The sequence below is a fragment of the Myxocyprinus asiaticus genome, chromosome 22 (genome assembly GCF_019703515.2).
Source record: "Myxocyprinus asiaticus isolate MX2 ecotype Aquarium Trade chromosome 22, UBuf_Myxa_2, whole genome shotgun sequence".
Lineage (NCBI taxonomy): Eukaryota > Metazoa > Chordata > Actinopteri > Cypriniformes > Catostomidae > Myxocyprinus > Myxocyprinus asiaticus.
The window spans coordinates 4,002,257-4,029,567 of record NC_059365.1 but is presented as its reverse complement, the minus strand read 5'-3'; the positions used below and the strand labels follow the sequence as shown (position 1 = coordinate 4,029,567).

Here is a 27,311-nt window from a genome sequence, read left to right as displayed (position 1 = left end):
TCAGCTTCAAAGTTCTGGCCTCCACTTGCATTGTATGGATCTACAGATCTGTGTTCAGAAGACAGTCATACACATCTGGGACGGCATGAGGGTAAGTAAATGATGAGAATTTTATTTTTTCGGGTGAACTATGCCTTTAAATATGCAAATGCACAAATGACGATTTGAGAGCGAAGGTGGAGGGTATGAATTTAAGTGAATAACTTACATGTACATGAAACAATCATTTGGCTTCAAAAGACATAGAATATAGCATATAAGACTTGTTTTGTCCTTTCTGTAGCTTGGTAGTCCATTTTAATAGAACAGTAAACATTTCCTTTCGTATTCCATGGACGAAAGCAAGTCATATGGGTTTGGAACAACATGAGGGTGAGTAAATGATTACAATTTAGATATTTGAGTGAACTTTTACTACCTTTAATAACTAAACATGATCTTGCCGCCTCATTTCATATCAGACTGTTTAACCACACAAAGTGCAAAAATGAATTTCATGTGCCACACAGTGCAATATTCCCAACGTCAACTCGCACAAATCATTTTTTAATCAGACACTAAAACTCAGTGAACAAAGCAAATGCTCAATATAAAGTCAAAATGTGTTCCCATACCAAACATGTTCAAGAGCACACTTGATATTGCACACGATACAATCTGATATGAAAATAAATACGATAAAGGTAGTCGCTAAATAAAAATAAATTCTCTCATAGTCTCCTTAGTTTTGAATTATTGTCAAGTGCTAGTTTTAAGAGCCAGCGATCAGTGTCTGTGTATGTTTTAATATACAAAATATACACGCAGATGTCTGCATAACAACAAATTAAGAACATATAATCTCATCAAATGCGCACACACACAGTTTAGTAATCTTATCAGAGTTCCACGCCTCTAGTTTGGCACAAAGACATCTGTTTATATGAGTCTTTAGTGCTCTTTATCAGTTCACACAGGACAGGTTTTTAGAGGTCAAAGGGCACAATTTTCTTCCTGTGAGGGGTCGCAGGACATCTGCTCTCCGTTCCCTGCTGGCAGCTGCAGGAACTTCGGCAGAGCGAGCTGCTCTTTGGTGAGTAAACCACGCTGATCTTCGACTCGACTGCACTGAACGCGAGACAGCATCTCTACAAGACCTGAGAGACAAGAGACCATAAAAGTAGCATGTAACACAGTATGCATCAGAAATGTATCCCTACAGGGTAATAAAAGACCTGTCAGAGTTTATTTCGCGATAACGACCGACTGACTGATCATGCTTCTTACAGAGCTAGTTACCAAATAAATAAACAGACATGAAATATTGATTTAAGTTTAAATTATTATGCAAGAAGAGCGCATTGTGCGATATGAGATATGAAACTAGCACAGCTACGAAGGAAATTGATTACCTGCAACAATGCTCAACTGTACAGAAATATTTGAGTGCAAAATCCCATGACTGACAAATCAGAATCAAGTATTCCTGAGAGCAGCATAACAGAGTGCAACAGTGCCCGCCCACTTTTTCAGCCATCTTGGTTACGAAGTATTTTTGCCATAGGGATTTTATAAATGACTTCATAAAAGAGCTCTAAGCCATGAACCAAACCAACCAGCTCCGAGATTGTAAGCGAACAATCAGTTCTCATAGTCAACGTGTTGAATGCAGGAGAAATGGGCAGGAGTAAAGACCTGAGCGACTTTGACAAGGGCCAAATTGTTATGGCCAGACCATCTCTGAAATGGCAAGTTTTGTTGGGTGTTTCCAGTCAGCAGTGGTGAGTACCTACCGACAGTGGTCCGAGAAGGGACAAACAAACCGGCGACCGGGTGTTGATGAGTACCGTTTTCATTTACATCATGTGTACGGCCGTGTACGTGTGCACCGTTTATCTGGGGAAGTGATGGCACCAGGATGCACTGTGGGAAGACGACAAGCCGGTGATGCTCTGGGCAATGTTCTGCTGGGAAACCCTGGGTCCGGCCATTAATGAGGATGGCAATTTGACACATGCCACCTACCTAAACATTGTTGCAGACCAGGTACACCCCTTCATGACAATGTTATTCCCTGATGGCAGTGGCCTCTTTCAGCAGGATAATGCGCCCTGCCACACAGAACACATAGTTCGGGAATGGTTTGAGGGACATGATGAAGAGTTCAAGGTGTTGCCCTGGCCTCCAAATTCCCCAGATCTCAATCCGACTGTGCATCTGTGGGATGTGTAGGGCTTTACTGGTTGTTTAGATCAGTGTTACTATCAGAAATAATTAATAATTATTTCTGTAGTTATTAATCAATATTTAAATTAATTAATTGTATCTAACTCATTAAAACCTCATATGGAACTCCAGTAAATGTAGTGTGCTACGTTTAGGAGCAAGTTTGGTTATTAGCAATAATTAATAATTATCAAAGATAATTATTAATTATAAAAATCAATAGAACATTGATGAGAATCAATGTTAGCTTTTTTTAATCCTTTAAATCAACAGTTATCAAAGATAATCGTTAATTGTTAACATCGATGAAACATTAAAATTAACACTAGCTTATTGATCATTCAAATTCAATCAAAGATAATTATCAATTATCAAAAATCAATAGAATATTAATATGGATTAACATTGACGGGGCACCACCCTGAAATCAGGGACTAATAACCGAATATTAAAACAGTCTCAATATTAGATTGTTTTCTTAGGAAAATCGACATCCGAAGAATATCGATTTTCGGGGAAAAAACAATGAATGAAGGTTTGAATCCGAGCACTGACATCCCGTCAGCATGACACAGGCGTGTGCAAAACAAACCAAAACACTTCTCTTTGTAATATAAACAAAGTTTATTTATGCAGTAATATCAATTAATAATTAATACAATGCAGTCAATAAACTTCTGACTTACAACTACAAACTAAACAGTGATATGATTAGATATGGAAATAAAATAATCCTATAACACATAAAGGTGTGTGTGTGACTGTGTGTGTGTGTGTGTGTGTGTGTGTGTGTCAGTGTGGTTAGTGAGAGAGAGACAGAGAGAGAGAGAGAGAGAGAGAGAGAGATTATTAAGTGACAGCCCGAAAGCTGATTTCGCTATAGCTGGAGATAAAACAGCCGTGTTCATCACTCAGAGACGCGGTTTTACGAGCGGGGCTCGTAAAAGTCCTGTGTTATTTGACTCTAATGGATGAACTCAGTTGCTGTCTCACCTGCGATGGCGAAAATGCACAACAATCCAATTTGGTTGGACCACAATACAGCAAAACAAATTCGTGATAATTAATACCCTGAGTATTAATAATGAGCGGACATAGCGAGCCGTAAACTGTACAAGCAAAAACCTTGAAACACAAGAATAACACGCTATGATATTCTATCTCTGCCCAGACGTAAACCTCTTACTCGAATCGCATGAGGACACAGGTAGAATGTGTTTTCCTCCGTCCTTTAACTTTGACCTTGTTCCTTGAGGCTCGGGTGATGACGGGCCGTTTCCTCGCGCTGTCGGCGGGCGGTACGGCTGTTGATTCTCGGCGGGCTGGCGGAGAACTCAGAAATGTCGACTTGATTGAAGATGGAAGAAATCTTTAATCTCTTCACTTCTGTAGGCCAACGGATGAAGATGCGAATTGCTCGGCGGTCTCCTTCAGATCCGTTAGTGTGTTCGGTCGAACACAGAGTAATCTCAACTCGTCCAGCGAGATGGAGATTGTATGGCTACAGTTTCAAGTCGGACATTACTTCCTTATGCCACGAGGTTGCACCGGAGAGCAGCAAAAAGCTACGTCCGTATTCGGTGAACTAAGTCGCTGGAAGCCACTTTGGAAGCATTTCAGAATTATTTTAAGTCCTGATGATGTCATGTTTGAGGGACGTTCTGTTGTGTGCCTCATCCAATAGGAGTTGAGAGCTCGATCCTTTAGAGGGCAAGGCTTCATGGCTCTGTAGTCTGTTTTGGACTCCCTTTGTTTGATTTTGGCGCGATTTTTATCAGTAAGATTTACGACTTAGAAGGTGGGGGCTTAAGTTATGTTTTTACGACTGTGTTAGGCCTGCTTTTGTCTTCTATCTGAATACATGAGGCCCAACAGATGTGACCAACAAGTCTGATCCATGGCAGCTCCATCTCGCAATTCACGGGACTTGCTGCTAATGTCTTGGTGCCAGATACCACAGGACACCTTCAGGGGTCTTGTAGAGTCCATTCCTCGGCGGGTCGGCGCTGTTTTGACAGCATGCTGAGGACCAATAGCATACTAGGCAGATGGTCAAATGTTTTGGCTCAGTGTATACAAGTAGTTTGAGAACGACTCGATTGCATCATACGCAGTGCGTCATGGAAGTAGGTGGTCACTCCGAGCTCTTTTGATGCAATTCTGATTGGTGGATGATTTCTCTTCAGGATCATGGGTAGAGTATTTATTCACCAGAAATTCCACTATTAAACACGATTTTTTCAAAGATTATATTGAAATAATGTGGACTGATGGCTTAAACAGAAGCAAATACCATTGATTATTAACTTTGGAGCTCACGGTATGTCAGTCTTTAAAGGTTTAGAAGTTCAATTCGCCTACAGAAAAAAATAAATGGGATTTTTATACTTCCGGAAACAGAATTTTGCGCTCTATATGAAGCAATAAATGTTGTACATTGTTATCACATGACCTCTCTATATTGTATGTTTCATTCAGAGAGTGGAGTATAGTTATTTCAGAATTAAACCATTTATTTTGCCATTTTAATCCAACTGCGAGTAAATGTAAAAAAAAAGATCAAAATCACATTTCATATATGATATTGTTTCTGGTTGTTATTGTTATCTCATTAGAAATTAAAGGTTAAGCACTCTGCATTGTGGGATAAAGGACCCAGTGTTGCATGTTCTGTTGAATACTGCTCATTTCAGTAAATAAAGTAGGTCATCCAGGTATTTAATGCATACAGAAAATTTACAGCACACTACTTTTTCAAATATATGCCATCATGTATTATGCCACTCCACATATAGGAGATTATAACAATGAGTTATACCCTATAATATGTCTGCATAAATGTTACAATGAAAGGTTGTGAAATATCTGGTATGTTTTATTACATTGGAAACATAATTAAATGTATATCATGAGACGTCTGCATTACCATCCATCTCATGGTGATTTCTGGGTCTGGTGCTTGCTCTGGGTGTTGGCGAAGAGTCTCGAGTCTCCAAAGCAACTAAAACACACACACACACACACACACACACACACACACACACCAAGATCTCTGATGAGAAAGGAAATTAGATAATTTGATAGAAAGGAGCTGGATTTCATGTCAGTTGACACCTCCTCCATAATCCTATTTTTAAGATGTGGTGTAATGTGGTGGGACTCTCCAGTCTTCTGAGCTCATCTGAAGAGCTACAGGCAGAAAGGGAGCTTTAAAACTGTGTTTAAGAGCCTGTGATGACCCCTGAGGCGGAGATTTTATTCACAGTGACTATTAAAGTACAACAAGCCAAACACAAACTGACATGGGGAGAGTAAGACACAGAGAGACAGAGAATATCAAGAGTGGTCTGCATAACTAAACAAATCAGATACATAGATTTGACTCTTGCAGAAAGATACTAAATGTGAATAATAAAATGTAAACATGGCACAAATTATATTTGCATCCAAACTAAATTTCAATCATTTAAGCATAAGCCTTTAGATCAAAAGACAACAAATTCAGTCAAGTTTGTCCAAATTGATAGTGTATACAATATATAATAAAAGAAAGCAGCATATTCAAAATACTAAATGAGTGAAAATGATAAAGACACACCTTTAACTAGATCCAAACACAACGTTTTGTTGGCCAGACGGAACACATTTGTGCTCATGTTAAGAGGTTCATTTGAGCCACTCTGGAATGAGAATATACAGCAAGAAAGAGTCTCAGCTTTTCATTTTAATTAACCAAATGTGTCTATCTTGAAAACCAAATCAAACATCATGTTGTGAATAAGTGAGAAATTGGGGATGAACCCGGTTTACACACATGAGTAACCTGCACATCCTGAGGCTGCAGTTGATGTTTCCGTAGTACGGCAGAAATCACATCGCCCAGACTCTTACTCGACTTTGCGAAGATTCCTATCGTTCGTCCTGAAAACACCATCTCCAGCCTGCACACACAGACACTTATTAACACAACTTTAAGACTCTATGGGTGAGTGTGAACAGATAAATCTATAAGTCTGGAGTAAATGTAGACATTTAAAAATTGTAAAAATCCCTCAAAAAGCGTAATCCTAAAAGCCTTTAATGAATTGTGTGTTCATAACTCACGCAAACGATATTCTGAGTTCCAAAGTGAGCTGCTGATCTCCAAACACAGAACAGTCCAGATCCAGAGAAAGAGGCTGCAGAGAACCAATCACAACACGGTATTAATTATTACTATATTATATACGTTTTATGTATGTATTATTACAAAAAAATAACAAAGCCCACAAACCCCCTGACCAGAGGTACTCAACTACATAGGAAGCCCAGGGGGCACAAGGCAGCCTTGAGAGCCACACTCTTTTGTTTTATAAAAGATTAAAGATGAGGCGAGTAAACAACACAAAACATTTTTTTTTTTTTAAACATCAAGGAAACTTGTGATTAAAAAGAATAAAATAAAAAGAATTCTGCGAATATGCATAGATATACACTACAGATTAATTCTTGTAAAAGTGTGGTTCTTTGGAAAAAAAAAAATGAACCAAGATATTTCATAAATAGTCCATTTATAGTAGGGGGCCTGGGTAGCTCAGCGAGTAAAGATGCTGACTACTACCCCTGGAGTCGCGAGTTCGAATCCAGGGCATGCTGAGGGACTCCAGCCAGGTCTCCTAAGCAACCAAATTGGCCCGGTTGCTAGGGAGGGTAGAGTCACATGGGGTAACCTCCTCGTGGTCACTATAATGTGGTTCTCGCTCTCGGTGGGGCGCGTGGTGAGTTGTGCGTGGATGCCGCGGAGAATAGCGTGAAGCCTCCACATGCGCTATGTTTCCGCAATAATGCGTTCAACAAGCCACGTGATAAGATGCGCAAACTGACGGTCTCAGACGTGGAGGCAACTGAGCTTCGTCCTCCGCCACCCGGATTGAGGCGAATCACTACGCCACCACGAGGACTTAGAGCGCATTGGGAATTGGGCATTCCAAATTGGGGAGAAAAGGGGTTGAAAAATAATAATAATAATAATAAAAAGTCAATTTATAGTAAAAAGAAGACATCCAATACTAGCTACAAAAGTGCATCAAATGATAAATCATTACATCTATGATTACCCTCTTATAGGGTTCTTATTAGGTTAGTACCGCAAATTACTAATAGCATTTGGGAGAAGACACTATCGCGTGGGCCACAAAAACATGGTTCAAGGGCCGAATACTGACTACAATGGAACTAGATGGATAGCACAACGACATACAACATTACGACAGCTACATTCACAAATTAATTGAACTAATTTTTTAAAAAAGAAATTTTTTTAATTGATTAAAACAATTTTTTTAGCAAAAATTAATTTGGTGGAAAAATTATAAAACTTTTTTTGACAAAATAACTACTAACATCATAAGTGAAAAAAAAATAAAACTAATAATAATAATAAAAAAGAAAGTATCTTTTTATTTCATGGAAAGTAAGATTTACGTGCTCTTTTGAAATAGAGAGTTCTGTGTACTCTAACATTCACACCGCAAAGCTCCCTCTGCAGCCCACTAACACTATTTATTATTAAACTGCAAAAACAGCTCATTCAAAAAATAATCATGATTATGAAGTCACAAACATAAGCTCATTAACATATGACCGCATACATTTACAAAACAACACTTAATCGGTTAGGGTAACCAATCATATGTAATTTACAGCAAGAGATCTTAAAGGTACAGTAGCAAAAACTGCCTGTTGAATGCAAAGGGTCAGAGAGATGGTAGAAAATGATTATGAAAAATTAATGTAACTAACTCAACATTTTAAGTGATCTTAATGGGAAACAAAATGCAACATAAGTTTAGAAAATAGCCCCTTATACATTGTGAAAGTGTTGTAAATGTTAGCAACACTACAATGATAAAGATCTTTTGAAGAGTCATCACCACAGATATGCTAAGTAAAAAAAGCATGCCGAGGCATTTAGATGCATGATAATCGATCTAGTGGTAGTGCATTGTGTTTTAGGGTGCTGGTTTGACCTTTTCTTTCCCACGAAGATAGATAACGACATCTTTAAGAGGAAACCCTCTCTTCTCACACAGGCTGCTGAGCATGTCTCTGAGGGTAAGACCGGGTTTGGCGGGAGCCAGACTCGCGGTACCGTCTGGCAAGTAAACGCAGCAGTATTTATCCGCTGTAGGGGAACCAGAACTCAAAGCCTCTGGATCAGAGATGGCAACACTGCAGCGGCCAATCTGAACGAGACAGAAAATCAAGACAAGAAGAAAAACAAGTCACTAAAAGCTGCAAGTCAAACTGTCAATCATAATTGTCAATTATTGTCTGTCATATTACAATCTGTATTATTAATTTCAATTAATAGAAATTACACTTTTAAAATTGTGGTAACTTTCTATGAAACTCATATTTATAATGCATTGTAAAGGCATTATACATGCATTATGCTGAATTAATGTCTCATAATACACCTCATAAATAATAATAACAACTACGGTTATAATACATAAGACTTCCCCTATTCATAGTTATAACTTAGATTCTAATGCATTATAACACAAGCAACATCCAATTTTAATGCAGAGAAGTTAATAAAGTGAATGCTATAAGTGCTGTATAGTGTAAACAGTGAAAAGGCTTCATGACATGAACATATTATAAGAGGTCTTTGCTTGCATTAAGTTACTAAAGAAATATCTTCTTATAAACAGCTATAACATAAACTTGTAACACAATACAAGTCAAACTTATATAAATTTTGGAAGTTATTTATAAAATAAATCTCAAAATAAGACGCAAAAACATTAAAGTTTATTGAATAGCGTCCAATATAGAATCAGTTTGATTTACACCCAAGAAGATTGGCTACATGTGTGACCAACATACATATTTTTTTCTCGAGAGTTTCTTATTTTAACCTTGTAGCTTTATGAGTGGTTTTTTTTAAATATCTCTATTTATATTGAATGTGTGTTATTTTGTATTTTGTACATGTGTAATGTATAACTTCCAGCATGACTTGTAATTTCTTATAACCACTTAAAAATATCTTATGGATGTTTATAAGACACTGCTTTTGTCACTTTACTTAAAGCATACCTATTATATATATATTTTACAAACAAACAAACAAATAAACAAATATATATATATATATACATACACACGTACGCACGCACGCACGCACTACAACCTCTGCAGATAAAATTGGATGTTGCTTGTGTTATAATACATTATACTCTAAGGTATAACTATGAATACTAAGTCTTTATATTATAATTGTGGTTACAATTTTTATGAAAAGTTATAACATATTATAAGGTGTATTATGAGACATTATTAATGCATTATAAATATGGGTTTCACAGAAAGTGTTACCAAAAAATGTTTTTGCCATATTTTTAATTTAGGCTACACATCTAAAACAAGCTGAGATCTGCGTTCATGTTAGACATAAAACAATCTTTAGGATGGTTACCGATAGCAATGCAGAATCTACACGCGCAGAATTCCGCAGAAAACTGCAGATTCCTGCTTAATTCCTGCTAAATTAATCAAAAATTTCGACACATTCCCTGCCGCTTGTGTTTATGAAATATTTTAGCTTATTTCATAATGCATTCAGCAGCCACTAAGACTGAAATACTCAGGTTAACAAATTTTACTATGTTTAAATCCTTTGGACAATATTTCGATTTTGATTGTCCAACAAAATCAGGACCAAAAACATAAAAATAAAAAAATAAAATTTTAAAAAAGAATAATAATTTAAAAAAAAAGTCCGATTTTGTTAGGGCCTGGACTAATCTAAACACTCTGATTCATCATTGCATTCATGCACACAATGGACACGTCTTTAATTACAATAGTTACTTATTACAATAGTCATTAATTTAGACACAACTGGAGTTAGTTGCGATTCGTTAATTGGGGCAGCTGTTATTGTAATTTGTTTTGAACGCAATTTCATGTTCAAGTCTTCTATCTTTTGACGTTTGAAATTCAATATCTAATATCTGCATACTGAACTGCGACTGGTCGATCAAACATCGAGGTTACTAATAATGTCTTGATGAAAAGTGAACTGTAATTGAGAAATCTAAATCAGTCTGTCTCTAACAGCTCTCTTAAAACTATCATTTTACCTAAAGTGTTAACAATATTCTTTTGCTGCCTCACAAGACCTGATATTTCCACAAAGAAATTGCATTAATTTCATTTGGTGAAGATACCTCGGCTCGTACGGAACCAGAAACTAACTCCAGACTGCTGTTAGACTTCATAGAGATCTGGGACTCTTTACGAGACACTGACACACGCTGGTACGAAACGTCAGCTGAAAAACAACAGAAATGTTATTAGAAACCTTCCAGTATCATTATGAACACTTTATGCATCATAAGAGCTAACAGATCTCATACAGAATTCGTGCAGATACTATTTGTGCACAATCAACAAGGTTTGGAAACTTCAACAAGTGGCTACACACAGATAAGAAACATGCAGACAGAATAGATCTATGGGCAACTTGTCATGAAGCATGCATCTTCACTTCACTGAGACAGAGTGGTAAACACCACCAAAGACAGACAGAAAGACAGATTAAGAAGTTATTACTGAGTCAGATGGTACCTCCCCATGATCCTCTCTTCTCTAACCTCTTCTTCCTGTTGCTCTTACTGTCTGATGACGGTACTTTCAACTCAACACTCTGTTACCAAATAATGAACACATTAATACTTTCACTTTTGAAGGCGTTTCACAATTTACCATTCACTGACACATCATCACATTACCACTCTGTATTGAAAAACATACACACCCAATTACAGACTACACAATTTCACTTAAGCACATTTTTTAATCTGTATTTTTTCACTTTGAGGTAATATTTAGTAATCAATTCAAGTCTTTAATGGGAAACTGAAGGAAATAACCATTACCTTCCTGTTACTAGGTGGCGTTGCACTCTTTTTGGAGCCTTTGCTTTTGGGCTCTGGGGATTCGATGTTTGGAAGAGGACGACCCTCCACACACGCCAGCATACAGTTCTTGTACAGTAGAGAGCGGACAAACCTCGTGTAGCTGTCCATTTTCATTAGCTTGAAGATCTGTGCCAATTTAAAAGAAATCAATCTTGAATAAAATCGATCGAGTACACTGAATTATAGGCAACCAAATAGGCAATACCACATGGTTATTTCATTTATAAAGCAATTTTTTGCACAATTACCAGCTCAAATTTTCAAACGTAGTAATTAAAAAGGTGACGACTTGAGGAATAAAAATTGCTTGATGTTTAGACATGACGACATTGTACTATAAAAACATACTGTAAGTTTCAGAACTTAAAACTTCCTCCTCAATGCAAAAAGAGCATTTGTTTAAAAGACCACTGCAAAATTATCAGTTTCTCTGGATTTACTATTTCTAGGTATGTTTGAGTAAAAATAAATAAACTAATTATTTTGTTTTATTCTATAAAGTACGGGCAACATTTCTCCCAGATAAAAAATAGTCATTTAGAGCATTTATTTGCCGAAAATGACAACTGGTCAAATTAACAAAAAAGATGCCGTGTTTTCAGACTTCGAATAATGCAAAGAAAACAGTAGTAGAAAAAAAAAAAAATTCATTTTTAAACAACACAATCCTAATGTTTTAACTTCAGTTCAGAAATCAATATTTGGTGGAATAACCCTGATTTTCAATCATAGCTTTCATGCGTCTTGGCATGCTCTCCACCAGTCTTTCACGTTGCTGTTGGGTGACTTTATGGCACTCCTGGCACAAAATTTCAAGCAGCTCAGATTTGTTTGATGGCTTGTGGCCATCCATCTTCCTCTTGATCACATTCCAGAGGTTTTCAATGGGGTTCAGGTCTGGAGATTGGGCTGGCCATGACAGGGTCTTGATCCAGTGGTCCTCCATCCACACATTGATTGACCTGGCTGTGTAGCATGGAGCATTGACTTGCTGGAAAAACCAATCCTCAGAGTTGGGGAACATTGTCAGAGCAGAAGGAATCAAGCTCTTCCAGGATAAACTTGTACGTGGCTTGATTCATGCATCACATTCAGGGGTGGCACTACAAAAATCATGGTCTATTTTCAGCCATAGTATTAGTTAAAATTATCCTAATACTTAGTCTATTTGATGTCGTCTCGATATAGTCAACATTTCCAGTTAAAAATAACAGGTGTTCTATTTTAAGCAGAGGTGGGGAACATACTTATGTTATTGATGTTTCTAGATGAGAGCGGAAGAGCACATCTGGTGGTATCTTTCACGCACACACATACAAGGCACAGCGCAGAGAGTGAACGGGCGAGCGAGCAAGAGAGAGAGAACGTGTAAAAAAAACAAACCAAAAAAAAAGTACTCTGAAGGAATGGACTCACTGCCACCTTCAGCCAGAATAATCACATATAAGGACTTACAAACATGTGAAAACTGATGTGCAGTACCAAATATAAAGTGTATGATAGAACTGTAGAGAGCACGTCAATATGAAAAGCCAAATCCTGTACATTTTTAGCCAATTTTGAAATTCCCGGCACGGACACGTTTTTCAGGTCCGAAACAGAGGACATGTCTGAAAAAATAGGACATTTGGTCACCCTAGTTAAGAGCTTCTAAATAAGATGGTGAAACTTATAGGCTTGCAGTGACTCTACATAAACTAACGTGTCATGATGTATCCCGTCATGAAAGCAGGCAGTGTTTATTCCAACATGTCAACTCATGACATGTTTATTGTCATTGAAAGGCTTTTTTCATCAATGTTATTGTAACCATTTATCAGTACTGAAAGGATGTTAGTGACACATTTGGCTCAATACAGGGGTAGAGGGGTCATCATGAGAGGGTGCACATCTAAAAAAAAAAAATCCTACCGATACCATTTTTTTATAACAACATCTGCCGATACCAGTAGTTTAGTGGTTCTAGGCTAATTGCGCATTTTCAGCACCCTTTTGATTGACAGGAAATAATCGTAATAATCAAAATAAATGTAATTGAAGATAAGTAACTTATCCGATGACAAGAGTTTAAAATGTAATCTGTTACACTACATTTTGACCAAAGTAGTATTTAGATTACAATAACAAATTACTTAATCGCATTAAACAAAGACTTGTTATATATATACAGTAACCGTGATATAAAATTACTAATACCATGACATCTGATTTTGGTCAGATCGCTCACCCCTCGAGTATACCTGTTGCTGGGCTTTATTGAACATGTCAGGTGTGGGCGTCTCCAGGGCGCTCTCTTCCATCTGAGCTGTATCATCGATATTAACCGCATGCAGAGAGCTTTCAGACAGAAAAGTGTCATAGATAGAGCGGGACTCTTTCTTGAGCTGATGGGAGATATTTAACAGTTTTATTGATATTATGATCAGCTCCAGTTGCCTTCAATTTCCTGTAATAACTGCTGAACACAAAAAGATTTAGGACAAACAAAGAATTAAAGCACAGACTGTACATCCTTTACAACAATTTAAGACTTTCTCCAAAAATGTCACTTTATGTCACTTTAATATTAATGCAGATAGATGACATACAGTACATCAATGTTGCAGTAGAAGCCTAAAGGCCTATTCACACCAAATTTGTGACGAATTGCCTATGAAAAGTCTATTCACAACAAGACCATTACGAATAAAAAGAAAAACAATTTTACCCCTGTACAGTAGGTGGCGCTGTTCTACAAACATATTGTGTTTTCCTGCTCAGACCTTATTCAGCTGTCAATGCATAAGATTTATATTGTTAACGCTGTTAAGGCATTTTTTTTTTACAAACTGTTTCATTATGATCTTTCCATATTTTTACTGCATTTTAAAAGGTGCATTTAGTAAACTTTTCCTCATTAAAAGTTTTAATGAGACACGAATTTTGCAAATCTTGAAATCATGAGCGCTCACATTAAAGACTCCAGTCATATCAGCAACCTTATTAAAGCGGTTTTATTCTACATGGAGAGGGTCTGCACATGGGCAGGGGCAGACTGGCCATCGGGACCACTGGGCATTTTCCCTGTGGGCGCTGGGTAATTTGGGTCGGCCCGCTGTTTCGCATGTACCGGACCGTCCTACAGGCGATATAGGCGGCTGCCTTGGCCTCCAACAAGGCTGCACAGAACCCATAACAGAGCGAGAATTCAATAAACTTTGTAAGGTCTAAATAATACAGTGGCTTCTATTTTGAAATCATGTAATGACTTTTATTTTGAAATCGCTTACTGAGTGGCGCAGTTTCCTTAAGCGCGTTTACTCCGTAACTCACATGGACTTCCTTACTTGACAAATTACAATAATTGTGACAACCAAAAACAATCATATTATGATTATGAATAATCACAAAATGACAAATAACTAAGTTACAACAAATACAATAATAGCAGCGTAAATAAAATCAGCAAACAGTAAAGCTATGAGCAGTACATATGAATAAATTATGCAAATGACTATGTACTGCTCATAGCTTTACTGTTTGCCGATTTTATTTACGTTGCTGTTATTGTATTTGTTGTAACTTAGTTATTTGTCATTTTGTGAAGCATTGCATTACTGGGAGCTGAAGTGCGACTTGCTGAATAATTTTCACGCCTGATAAAATGCAGAAAATAAGTCATGATAAAAATTGCTTTGTGGCTATTTGAGTCTTAGAGGCTTACTTTGTTTAAAGGATAGCAGAAACAGTGCATGTCAAAGCATTGAGCTTTTCACTTTTTCAAGAATAATCTGGAGAGGGGGCCTGGGTAGCTCAGTGGTAAAAGACGCTGGCTACCACCCCTGGAGTTCGCTAGTTCAAATCCCAGGGCATGCTGAGTGACTCCAGCCAGGTCTCCTAAGTAACCAAATTGTTGTACCAAATGGGGTAACCTCCACGTGGTCGCTATAATGTGGTTCGTTCTCTGTGGAACACGTGCTGAGTTGAGTGTGCATGTCGCGGTGGATGGCGTGAAGCCTCCATACACACTATGTCTCTGTGGCGACGCGCTCAACATAAGACGCGTGGGTTGATGGTCTCAGACGCGGAGGCAGCTGGGATTCGTCCTCCGCCACCCGGATTGAGGCGAATCACTACGCAACCATGAGGACTTAAAAGCACATTGGGAATTAGGCATTCCAAATTGGGGAGAAAAAAAAAGAATAATCTGGAGAAGGAATTAAAACACTGCAGATATAAAGACTCATATAGAGTGAAAATATGAGCAAATAATCTGCAAATATCTACACTTTAAGAGGTTTGTTTATTATTATTATTATTATTATTTTACATATATAAATATAAACAAATATGAATGTATGTACATATTCTGGCCAACTTTGTTTTCATTTATTTTAAATAAACATTTACACATAGTTATGTGGGTAATTGACATAACATTTTAAGCATTGTCATCAGTGTCCTGCTGTGTGACACTTCATCTAACTATTTTAAACAACATTTTATGAAGTTGTATAGCTATATATACATATATATAATATATTATTATTATACTTGTTTCCACAACCTCATATTAACTAAGACAATAATTTATTTGTACTTCTAGAAAAAAAAGTTGAAAGGTGATTAAGACCTTTAAAAACTTTGAAGAAATGCTGACTTAAATTACACACTTTCCCTTGTACTTTCATGTACATTTTAACCTAACATCTGTGTATGTTGGAGGAAAAAACTTTCTGGACATGTTATTTGTCTGAGCTATGAAGTGCTTATTCTTAGTGCTTTCTCAAATAAATCCACATCACATTTACAGTGGTTTTATTTGTTTAAAGTTATGACAATTTTTGCACTGGTGGGGCCCGTTGTCATGACTAGCAGTCAGTAGAAATGTCTTTTTTTCCAACACAAAAATCTGAAATTGAGCCGGAAAATTAAATCAATGAGCTGGTGTGGTGTGTTGCAGTCTGGGTTTGGTGTGCTGCTCTAGGCCAGAAAGTCCAGTGCCACTTTTTAGTCCCAGTACACCCCTGCACATGGGGGCTGCCATGTTAGAATCACATGACCAGCCGAATACTGTTTGCTTAATCTCAGTAACCGTCCTGTTATTTGACACTTTCATTCGTTGATTAAAGTAATCATGGCTGACAGTGAATAATACATTTCTGGCATCTGAAACTGAAAACTATTGATTTTAAATTATGCTGCATCCAAGCCGCTAGGTGTCAGTGTCAAAGATGACACAAAGACAAAAGTTACTGAGTGCACCTAATGGATATAAAATCTGAGTTTTTATATATATATATATATATTCAAGTGAGTAAAGAGTGCTGTTGCATAAAGACAAGTACTACTTATATTTGCACATGTTTTTTGCTACAAGAATATTCCAGATGGACTCCCGAACCCAACTTGCCTGGATAATATTACACAAGGTACAGTGGTATAAATACACATGGAATAATGTACATTAAGGAAAAACAGGTATAGAAAATATGATGCATAACATTATATAAAAGAAAACAGGCTCACTGTATTTTCTTTAATTATTGCATATTTGTGTTGAATTCAGGGTTTCTTGTGCATGGTGATAAAGAGAGCACAATTACAGGAATACTTTATGTTTTATTCTCCTTGCAGTAAAAATAGCAGTGATGTTCTGCAATTCGTTTGTCTACACTTGAAGTAAAATACTGCTTTTCATGCGATATTTTTCTACGAGCTAGTCCAAAGAAATTGCTGAACCACGCTGCTATATTTAATGCCTGGATAATAAAACAGGCACAATAATATACATATTAAATGTACAGTAAGATAAAACACCAGGTATATTATATAATGAGGTATCAGTACATTACATATATATTCTAAAAAAGAATGTGTTTACAGCTTCTATATTATTTATTTACTGCATATTTGCATTGAATTAAGTGTTTTGTGCGTGAGACACTCCAGTGTCTTTATGTTTATGATCATTTATAATACATGTAAATATACAGTACAAGTAGACTTTCAGAATGAGACCGGGTTTATGTTTGAATTACCTAGTTTTAATTTTTCAGGAATGTGTTTCAGCTGCACGTCCAATGCCAGTTGATTAGCGCCACCAATGCGCTGGATTGTGCAGCAGCAGTGATTTTGGAAAAATGACACTCACATCTCATTGGTCAGTCACGTTTCATCGCAGTCAAAAGAAAAAAAACTACTCTCCGTATAAAAAAAAATTAAAATAATTAAAAACCTTCGGATTGTCGGCAGACGATTAGTCGCACCTGGTGTGAATAGCGCTATGGAAATGCATTGTTCCAATTCAAAAGCTTGTTCGGAAACGAACATTCGCACCAAATAAAACGGGCTTGGTGTGAATAGGCCTTAATTATTATATAGTAAGGGCTGCACAAAGAAGAATTAAAGACAAATCATTTTTATATTTATTGCCATTCGACCAGGGCCAAAATAATTAGTTTCCATTATTTTCACAGAATGTTGCCACAGAACGGCAACATACATTTATTACAGGGATTAATCCCTTTAATTATTTTCTTTCACATAACTTAAGTCCCAGACTTTCGATGTGATCTCAGACGTCTGGACACACTTGCATACCTCATCCTTTCTGGTTGGCGGGATTTTCTTGAATTTTTCACAGGCTTGGTAGAACAGGATATTCTCTGCGCTCACTTCTGATTTGAGAAACTCCTGAGTTCAAATTTGTAGCCAGACCAACAGAAAGAGAAAAAGCAAAATGCTTCAATGCCTCACACTTGCAGTTCAGAGAAGATCAACGTGTAAATGATGTGTTCGTAGCTGAATGCCCCTGCTTCCTTATCACTGACATTAATCAGGTCAGTGAAATGACTACATGCGCACACACACAAAAACAACTAGTTTCAATAACCCAACATGTAGGTTAAGTTCTCAGCCTTAGGATAAAACAGTTATGAATCATCTAAGCCCATCTGTTGTGATGGTCATACTGTTAACATTCAGCTAACTTTGCTACTAAAAGAAGAATTTAAGTATTGTATCAAGTATGCAAAATTCTTACGGTAAAATAGAGCACACCAACATGGTCTTCCAGCAGGCGTTCGAAACACACCGCCCAGCTGACCACTCTGCTGGCAGGACCATCTGGACTCTGAGGTCCACCCGACCTGCTCGAGCTCTCCGAAAGACTGGAGCTGCTGCCACTGCAGGACAACTTCAAGTTCAGTTCTGCACACAAAATTATTTTTCATCAAATAAAACAATTACCATGACTGCATTGACATATGTACATTGAATGCAACAGCAAGCAAAGAATAAAACAGTGGTTCTCAACTGGTGGGTCACAGGTTGGTTCTGATTGGGTCACGGACAGCAGGGAAAAAACAATGATGAATGCAAATTATACAATGCAACTAACCGTTTACATTTGTATTGTTAGGAGAAAAGCAAAACAAACAGGCCTATCAACTTTTAGAAAAGGGAGAAGGAAACACTTCACATCTCTTTTGCTGCCGATGTCAAACTCTATGGCACAATTTCATCTGTCATTTGATAGATGCTAGCCAAATTAGACAGATTGCGTGAAATTCCTTCATCCTGAAAAACCATGAAAAAACTACACAAGGTTATTAAAATTGGGCTTAATTTGATAAACACCTTTGGTATTCACGGTCAAAATTGACCAACCATTGAAAATGATGCGGAAAGACCAAAAAAATAAAAATAAAATGTTTTTTTAATACATCAGCCACAATGCAGAAAAAAAAAAAAAAATTAAAGGGCGAGACTCTAAAACATCCTCAGTGCAAAACATACACACCCACTCACACACAAGAATGAACGGGTGAGACTTTAACAACATTGTTTTTTTTTTTTGTTTTTTTTTTTACATTTGTCAAAACCAATAAATCAGCCACAATGCAGGGAAAAAACAGCCAGAAATTACAGGGTGAGACTCTAAAACATCCTCAACTGGTGAGACAATAACACAGATCCTTTTTTAACAATTGTCAAAAAAAAAAAATTATGAATAAGTTGTAATGCTAAATACACTCAGAAATGAAGGGGTGAGACAATAACACACAATGCAGAAAACACACACAGAACCCAGGCATCAACAAGTGGAGCTCTACAGCCATCTTTCGGTCATTGTTGTCATTACAAGTAATCTGTTGTTTTCCAGCTGAATGACAGCAATCTGACACACACGTTTGCAAAATACATTTTTACTATAGAAAGTTTGAAATTGCAAAATGTTTACTCTGATACTTCTGTTTTATATTCTAATTAAATTTTCAGAACTTTCCAGTTCATTTCTGTTTTTTTATGTTCATTTTCTTGACATTATTATGCATTTACCTTGAGTTATTACATTTGTATGTTTGAAATAAATTATTGGTACACAAATGCTTATTCTGTGTCTTCTCTTTGTAACACCATGGTCAGGTTTGATTGCAAGCATTAACTGCAAAAACTGACACTTGAAATCAATTTAAAATGCTAAACTTTGACAAATCATCCTTTGATAATGTCTAATTATATAACCAAATGCATATATTGTGATAAAAATATAAAATTAGGTTACAAAAAGCCATCAGACTACACAGTAGGTGGCTACAATCATCTACTGGCTGTTACTGGCATGATATGGTTTTCAAGTCATATTTATATTTTGTTCACCAGATGGCAGCAATCTGCCTCCAATTTGTGTCACATTCTCATATTTTCTTCATGTTTCAACTTATAGAAGTGTAGGTTCTAAATTTGTACTTTTTTATTTGCTTATTTGTATATGCAAATTAATGGTAACATTTAGAAATGTACATGTAAATAAGATCAAAATAGCATAAAATCCTGCAAGAAGTGCAGACTTTTACTGTTCTTCAGGGAAGAAGAAATGGTATCATTATCATCATAAAAAAAGCGTTACACATTTGACCCTTCCGGTCAAAAACGACCGCGAATACTAAAGTGAGGTGCCCTTTTTCAATACCATAGGAGGGTTAATACAATTCAACACACTGATTTTAAGGACATTTTAGCTACTTAAGTACAACGAACAATTTTTATACGGTGTTGGGTCGCTAGTTGATGTCCAATGTAAAACCTAGGTCCTGAAGCAAAACCAGCTGAGAAGCACTGGACTAAATAAGTGTTTACTATGTAAATGAATCACACTTACCCCCATCAGAAACCGCTTGGGTCTGCAGAAGTAAACAAACAGAATCAGTCAAGCATGAAGTCAGTGGAGGCCTGAGGTATCATACTTGTGAATTAAAGAGGGAAATGAATGGCAGGAAATCACATTTTAACAGCTGCATGAGTTTGTTTTTTTGAGTTATACAGTGGGAACACAAAACTTGCACATGCAGGAAATGGGTGTGTTTGACACACATTTCATTAAGAGATGTGACTTGGTTAATCCTGAACTGTCAAGCCATATGTCGGCACAAAATATTTTGAAACAACCTGTGGGCTTCACTCTTAGCTTACCCCTCTGATGGCAGTCCAGGCATCGGGAAAGCTTGTATGCTTGATTAGAATTCTCATCACCATGGTAACAGAGGAAACCTGATTGCTAAATACTAATTTTTTCAATGTTTTTCTCAGTCATTTTCTCACACTCTCATACATTAAAAGAAAAAGCTTGTTCATCCAAAAATGAAAATCATGTCTTCACACAACTTTCTTTCCATACAACGACAATTCAAAGTGACCACATCTGTAAATCTCTTAAAATGACACAAAATACATTCAAAAGTACCATAAAGGTAATCAATATGACTTGTGTGCTCTATTACAAAGAGGAGAGGATTTAAGTGACTGACGGTTGACGACTTTATGAATTTCAGTCTGTTCCTTAATTTTTTCCATTGGGATTTCATAAAATTCTTTATTAAATGGTAGGGCTGGGTATTGATATCCTGATTCGATACGATTCCTATACGATTCATTATCGATTCGTATGGGTATTTTTCAGTTATAATGTCCATTTTGCTTACATATCAAAGAAATTATCTCCCAACTAATGCTGTTAATTATACAGAGGACCTTCAAACTATAGGTACATTACTAAAATATTTACAAATTATATTTGAGTTGTTTTTCATAATTTTGGTCACATTTGTAACCCATGTATTCAATTACTAAATATTATATTTTATTGCATATATTATATTTTGTTACATGTTTATTGTTTAATGCATGATTTATACTATTTACAATTATTTACACTGATTTGTAGAAGCCAAAAATCAGTACCATCTCTAAGAAAAAGGGCAGTTTTGTATAGAGCGTCTATAAATGAGCGCAAATTAATGCATTATTCAATGACAAATGGATTGCGTGAATCTCATCTTTGGACACACATTATAAGGAACGAGTAAAACAAAACTTTTACCCTCACTGAAAAAAATGATTCGTTTGATTTACTTAAAAGCGTGATGCAAAAAATGTCACATATATTTTAAGTAAATTTAACTTACGGTCATTTTATGTCAGCATAACCTTAGATATACACAAATGTATCAGTTTATTCAACTATTCACTTAAAAAGGTACAGTATGTCACACGAAATAGATTTAACAACTAATGGCACGCTGTTTCAAATTAACTTGAATATTCTTATTTCTGCTTACTTTATTGGCTCTAGGGCTGAAACGATTAGTTGACGTTATCAACAATAAAAAATTGTCTACAAAAATTTTCGTTGTCAAATAGTTGTTTGATGTCATTTAAGATAACATGTGAGAACATATGAAACTAATGATGACGCGTGACAGCAGCACTGCAGCTCGCGCCTGACTGAGGAGAGGAAGAATTACACAGCTCGCAGTCCAGATGCACTCTAAACTTTCCTAACAGCTTCAGGTGATGTAGATCGCAAAGTAAGAGGGAATTATAAAGATAAGTAAATTCAGAAGCACTCTCGTTGTGGAATAAGTGGAGCCAGAGATGCTGCTCCACTGAAGCAAAACTTGCATGTCGAGCGTGAATTCTTAATAACAACTAATCAAATGCCCCAATAAGTTAATTTTGAAAAACATGCTTTATTTAAACGCAAGCGCTTATGGGTATTCCCCACAACCTCAGTTGTGTACTTGATCGTTTGAGTTAGTAGTACTTCAAATCTTAATTTTATGGATTTTTAAGCCAAAGTAGTACTAACAATTATTCTTTTTATGTATCACTCTTAGTTTACCTTTTGTGTTGTACATATTTATGCCAATTAAATAAAGCTAGGCCTGTGTCACTTATTACAAAGTTCATATTCTTATTCTGCTGTTGAAAATAATCTAGAGCATGTAGACTTTCGCACAGAGTGGAAGCCAGATGTGTCTTTTGAACACGCAGGTTAGAACTAGCAGTCGCTTAGAAACAACAATGCCTTGCTTGACCAATCAGAATTTTATTTGATATTACCTCAGACAAGGACAGTGAGCTGCATAGTTTTAAGTAGCTAATTAGCTAGCAATATAGTAGCCTAATAGGCAGCAATATTTCTCAAGCCTTCACAACCCGCCAAGCGCCTGGTAAAGCGGGTAACCCCCAAAAGAGAACCACTGAATCAGACACAGCAGATTACGAATTAATTAATTTTCTTGACAGGTTACTAACTATCAGCTAACAATTTAGCTGATTGCCTAGGCTTGACTATGTTCTCAACTTGAGTTGGTGGCTCAGTGACGATTGAGATAGGAACAAGACGTTCATTGTAAGTAACGGCATTAATCATTTTGAAACTGTGGTTGAGATTGGGGCACAGTGGGCCTACATTTGCAAGAAGTCTTTCTGCAATGTGATCTAAATGTAATCCCTTCTAGCTGTAAATAATGTCAATGGAGACTTTTCTTTTACCTTCCTTTCATCCTTTTTTCTCTCCGGACAAGTACCCAGACAAGTGAATGTCCAATTAACTTGTCTGAAGAACAAGCACATAGCAATGCTTAATGTCGAGCCCTGCAAACTTTGATTTGAAGCAAAAAAGTTTTTAAAAATCGGAAGACATAGCGAATGGCCTAATTGAATTCAAATCGATGGAAATACATAAAACTACAGATTTTATGTTTTTGATTACAAGTATGGAAACAATATATTTTAAGTTTACTTCAAAATATTCAGATACGTACAAATAAGTCATTTCAGAGTGTAAGGAGAGCGACTCGATTGTGTCATAGAAGTAGGCGGTCGCTGTAGAGTTCTTTTGCAGCACTTTGATCATCGTGATCCCATACTAAGTTTATCTTTCTCATCAGGATTCAAGGATAGTGTAGTTCTTTATCAGAAATTCTGTTATTAAACACGATTTTTAAAATAAGTTGAAATAACGCAGACTGATGGCTTCAACAGAAGCCTATACCATCGATTAACAACCTTGGAGCTCAAGGTAGGTCTGTCTTTAAAGGTTTATAAGTTATCGTTAAAAATCAATTCCCCTATGGAGAAAATTAATGGGATTTTCACTTCTTAAATCAGACTGCAGTGCTCTATTGGGCATGAGCTGTATGGACTTCACTTTATGATACTTAAAATGGTGCCTCTTTGGTACGTTTTGGAGCTTTGGTCACAATGAACGGTCACTGTATGGAAAAGAACAGTGTTTAGATTCTACAGAAATTCTGTGGAATTCTCTCGTGTTCTATCAATGGGTTTGCACTGAAAAACTTTATAAACTGACTTGATTGAGTAAACTCATTCCCTTAACTGAATTGAGCAATGGTGTCTCCTAAACTTGTTTAAGTTCACTTAACTTGGTGTTCATTTAGAATGTACTTACCTATTTAAGTTAAAGGAATAGTTCACCAAAAATTAAAATTCTCTCATAATTTACTCACCTTAATGCCATCTCAGATGTTTATGACTTACTTTCTTCTGCAGAACACAAATTAAGATTTTTAGAAGAATATTTCAGCTCTGTAGGTCCATACAATGCAAGTCAATGGGCTCCAAAAATCACAAACCATAATAAAAGTAATCCATATGAATCCAGTGGTTAAATCCATGTCTTCAGAAGCGATCTGATAGGTGTGGATGAGAAACAGATCAATATTTATGTCCATTTTTACTATAAATTCTCCTCTTTGCCCAGTCGATCTTCACTTTAACATTCTTCTTCTGTTTTTGGTGATTCACATTTTTCATGCATACTCCCCCTACTGAGCAGGGAGAAGAATTTCTAGCAAAAATTGACTTAAATACAGGGATCCAAAGACTTTAAGGAGCCCAGTGGCTGTTTTTAGCAGCCAAATCATATAATTTCTTGATTTAGATTGTTGTTCAGGAACAAGATATAAAGCCGAAGACAGCTGATAACCCATTAATTGGAGGTTCAATAAATAGTATATATAGTTGAGAAGATACGCAAGTTTGCATTCCCTTTTGTCTCATCAATGTTCACACCCCTTTCATAATTTATACAAATATAAGAGATAAAACTTTTTTTTTATTAAGTAATGCCCTTCAGAATCTTCATAAGCAGATATTTACATATAGTAAATATATAGTAGTGTGTTGCCTTCTTGAGCATCAATGAATGTTTGCACCTTGTGTAATATTTGTGTATGAGTCCCTCAATTGTCAAATTGTAAGTGTTAAAAGCTGGATCTCATTTATATAATATCTATATATATCTATCTATCTATCTATCTATATATATATATATATATATATATATATATATATACACACACACACACCGATCAGCCACAACATTAAAACCACCTGCCTAATATTGTATAGGTCCCCCTCGTGCCGCCAAAACAGCTCCAACCCGCATCTCAGAAAAGCATTCTGACAATTGTACAGAGTGGTTATCTGAGTTACTGTAGACTTTGTCAGTTCGAACCAGTCTGGCCATTCTCTGTTGACCTCTCTCATCAACAAGGCGTTTCCATCCACAGAACTGCTGCTCACTGGATGATTTTCGTTTTTGACACCATTCAGAGTAAATTCTAGAGACTGTTGTGCGTGAAAATCCCAGGAGATCAGCAGTTACAGAAATACTCAAACCAGCCCATCTGGCACCAACAATCATGCCACGCTCCAAATCACTGAGATCACATTTTTTCCCCATTCTGATGGTTGATGTGAACATTAACTGAAGCTCCTGTCCTGTATCTGCATGATTTTATACACTGCACTGCTGCCACATGATTGGCTGATTAGATAATTGCATGGATGATTGTTGGTGCCAGATGGGCTGGTTTGAGTATTTCTGTAACTGCTGATCTCCTGGGATTTTCACGCACAGCAGTCTCTAGAATTTACTCCGAATGCTGCCAAAAACAAAAAACATCCAGTGAGCGGCAGTTCTGTGGATGGAAACGCCTTGTTGATGAGAGAGGTCAACAGAGAATGGCCAGACTGGTTCAAACTGACAAAGTCTACTGTAACTCAGATAACTGTCTGAACAATTGTCAGAATGCTTTTCTGAGATACATGTTGGAGCTGTTTTGGCAGCACGAGGGGGACCTACACAATATTAGGCAGGTGGTTTTAATGTTGAGGTTGAGCAGTGATATATATATATATATATATATATATATATATATATATTTGCTGCCTTTATGTGCTTTTTGGAGCGTCAACATTTTGGCAGCCATTCACTTGCATTGTATGGACCAACAGAGCTGAGATATTCTTCTAAAACTCTTAATTTGTGTTTAGCAGAAGAAAGAAAGTGGTGCACATCTGGGATGGCATGAGGGTGAGTAAATGATGAGTTAATTTTCATTTTTGGGTAAACTATCCCTTTAAGGTGACTAGATTCAAGTAGACTAAACTCAGATTTGCTATTTTAATATTGTTGTTTCTATACTTAATTTTAATTGAATTCACTCAAATTTAGATCATACAATAATAAAGCTCAAATAAAGAAGATTCCACTTTAATCGTAAAATAAACTTAATTCTACACAGAAAAGCATATATGCCTGTACTTTAGTTGCACATGCACACGAAGAACAGAGATAGAATTAAGAGGGTCCAACTTGACCAAAACGGACACAGATCACTCCAAAGTTGACATCACATGAAAAAACTATTTGCTAAAAAATACTAAAAAAAAGCTAAAACCTGTAAACTTTTTTTAATAAACACTATTCAAATTCCTCCATAAGTTCCCTTTGACCAAGTTAACATAAATACTTCACACGCAAGGGATTATATCCAGGATTGGAGGGCCCAAATGTAGTAGTTTAACAATCAACCACTGAAAAACCCACATCCCTTTACCACAAATAATGGTGGAGGACATGGCCCCTCACTGTCAATGGAGATCTGACAGAAGATTATCCACATGGTCCGGCTTTACAAACCCACCATAAAACAGCTCTTAATACATTTGCATCACCACATGTCCATCAAGTTAATCAATCTTTGAAGTTCTAGCTCTGAATTAAAGAACCACCAATGGGACAGCCAAACCAGACTCACCATTTGACCCGCTGGCACTGCAAGACCGTTCACCTTCTTGGACATGGCAACATCAGGTGTGGGTCGACTGTGCCCACACTATGAACATCTCCCCAAACTGCCTCCCCTTAACAGCTACACTGCCTGCCATGCCTCTTTCTCGTGGCTCTGTCATTTCCTGTTTCAAAGGGAAGTCTTACCATAGCAACACGCCGCAAGAGGAACTGTGGTTACCGCTGACAAAAACCTCTTTCTTGACTGTATGCAACAACCTTGTGTTTGATCCAAGACCCACGCAACGGCTCACCTCTGCTTTTATCCACTCAAACAAGTGAACAGGCCAATGATAGTCAAGTAATCAACCACATAGGATAACCTCAAACCATAAACCAATAAAATCCACCAGTCTCTAGTTTGCTTTTAAAATATAGTACTATAAGAAACATGTAAAAATGCACAAGAAACACATTAAAGTGCATTCATTTTTAAAGCAAGAGGCCTGAGAACCTCTAATACAAAAATGACAGATTTTCTGTCAATATGTGATCATGAAAATGTATAGGATATCATGTAAGGGATATAAAAACCTCAAGAAAATGATAAAAAAAAAAAAAAACTCTTTTGTTTCATATTTATCATACACAATTGTGTATTTCTGATGTCCTTGAGCACATGTGTAAAACAAAAAATAATATTCTATAAATTCTCAGGGCTAATTGTCACACTAATTCAATTTCTCAGGTCTATTTTTCAATTTCTG

At 36.6% G+C, this 27,311-nt stretch overlaps 1 protein-coding gene across 2 annotated transcripts; it reads right to left on the bottom strand.

Moving 5' to 3' along the window:
• Positions 1–525: 525 nt before the first annotated feature.
• On the bottom strand, positions 526–26,714 carry LOC127412803 (regulator of G-protein signaling 14-like). Of its 2 annotated transcripts, XM_051649452.1 has the most exons (14): positions 26,573–26,714; positions 20,323–20,344; positions 18,202–18,368; positions 17,760–17,852; positions 13,418–13,561; positions 11,136–11,303; positions 10,825–10,903; positions 10,425–10,528; positions 8,214–8,429; positions 6,310–6,383; positions 6,020–6,146; positions 5,804–5,885; positions 5,132–5,206; positions 526–1,136 (listed from the first exon to the last, which is right to left on the bottom strand). In XM_051649452.1, exons 1-14 carry the CDS (start codon positions 26,615–26,617, stop codon positions 973–975), a joined length of 1,560 nt encoding a protein of 519 aa, XP_051505412.1. In that variant the 5' UTR covers positions 26,618–26,714; the 3' UTR covers positions 526–972. The 2 variants fall into 2 exon arrangements, with proteins under 2 accessions (XP_051505412.1, XP_051505413.1); XM_051649453.1 differs by lacking the exons at positions 20,323–20,344; positions 26,573–26,714 and having other exon boundaries at positions 13,405–13,561; positions 18,202–18,257.
• Positions 26,715–27,311: the final 597 nt, after the last annotated feature.

Coding starts and splice junctions, on each gene's coding strand:
- LOC127412803 (XM_051649452.1), bottom strand. CDS start 26,617: ATGTCCAAGAAGGTGAACGGTCTTGCAGTGCCAGCGGGTCAAATG. Junction 20,345..26,572: donor CAGTGCCAGCGGGTCAAATG/GTGAGTCTGGTT, acceptor TTACTTCTGCAG/ACCCAAGCGGTTTCTGATGG. Junction 10,529..10,824: donor GAAGAGAGGATCATGGGGAG/GTACCATCTGAC, acceptor GTTGTTTTTCAG/CTGACGTTTCGTACCAGCGT.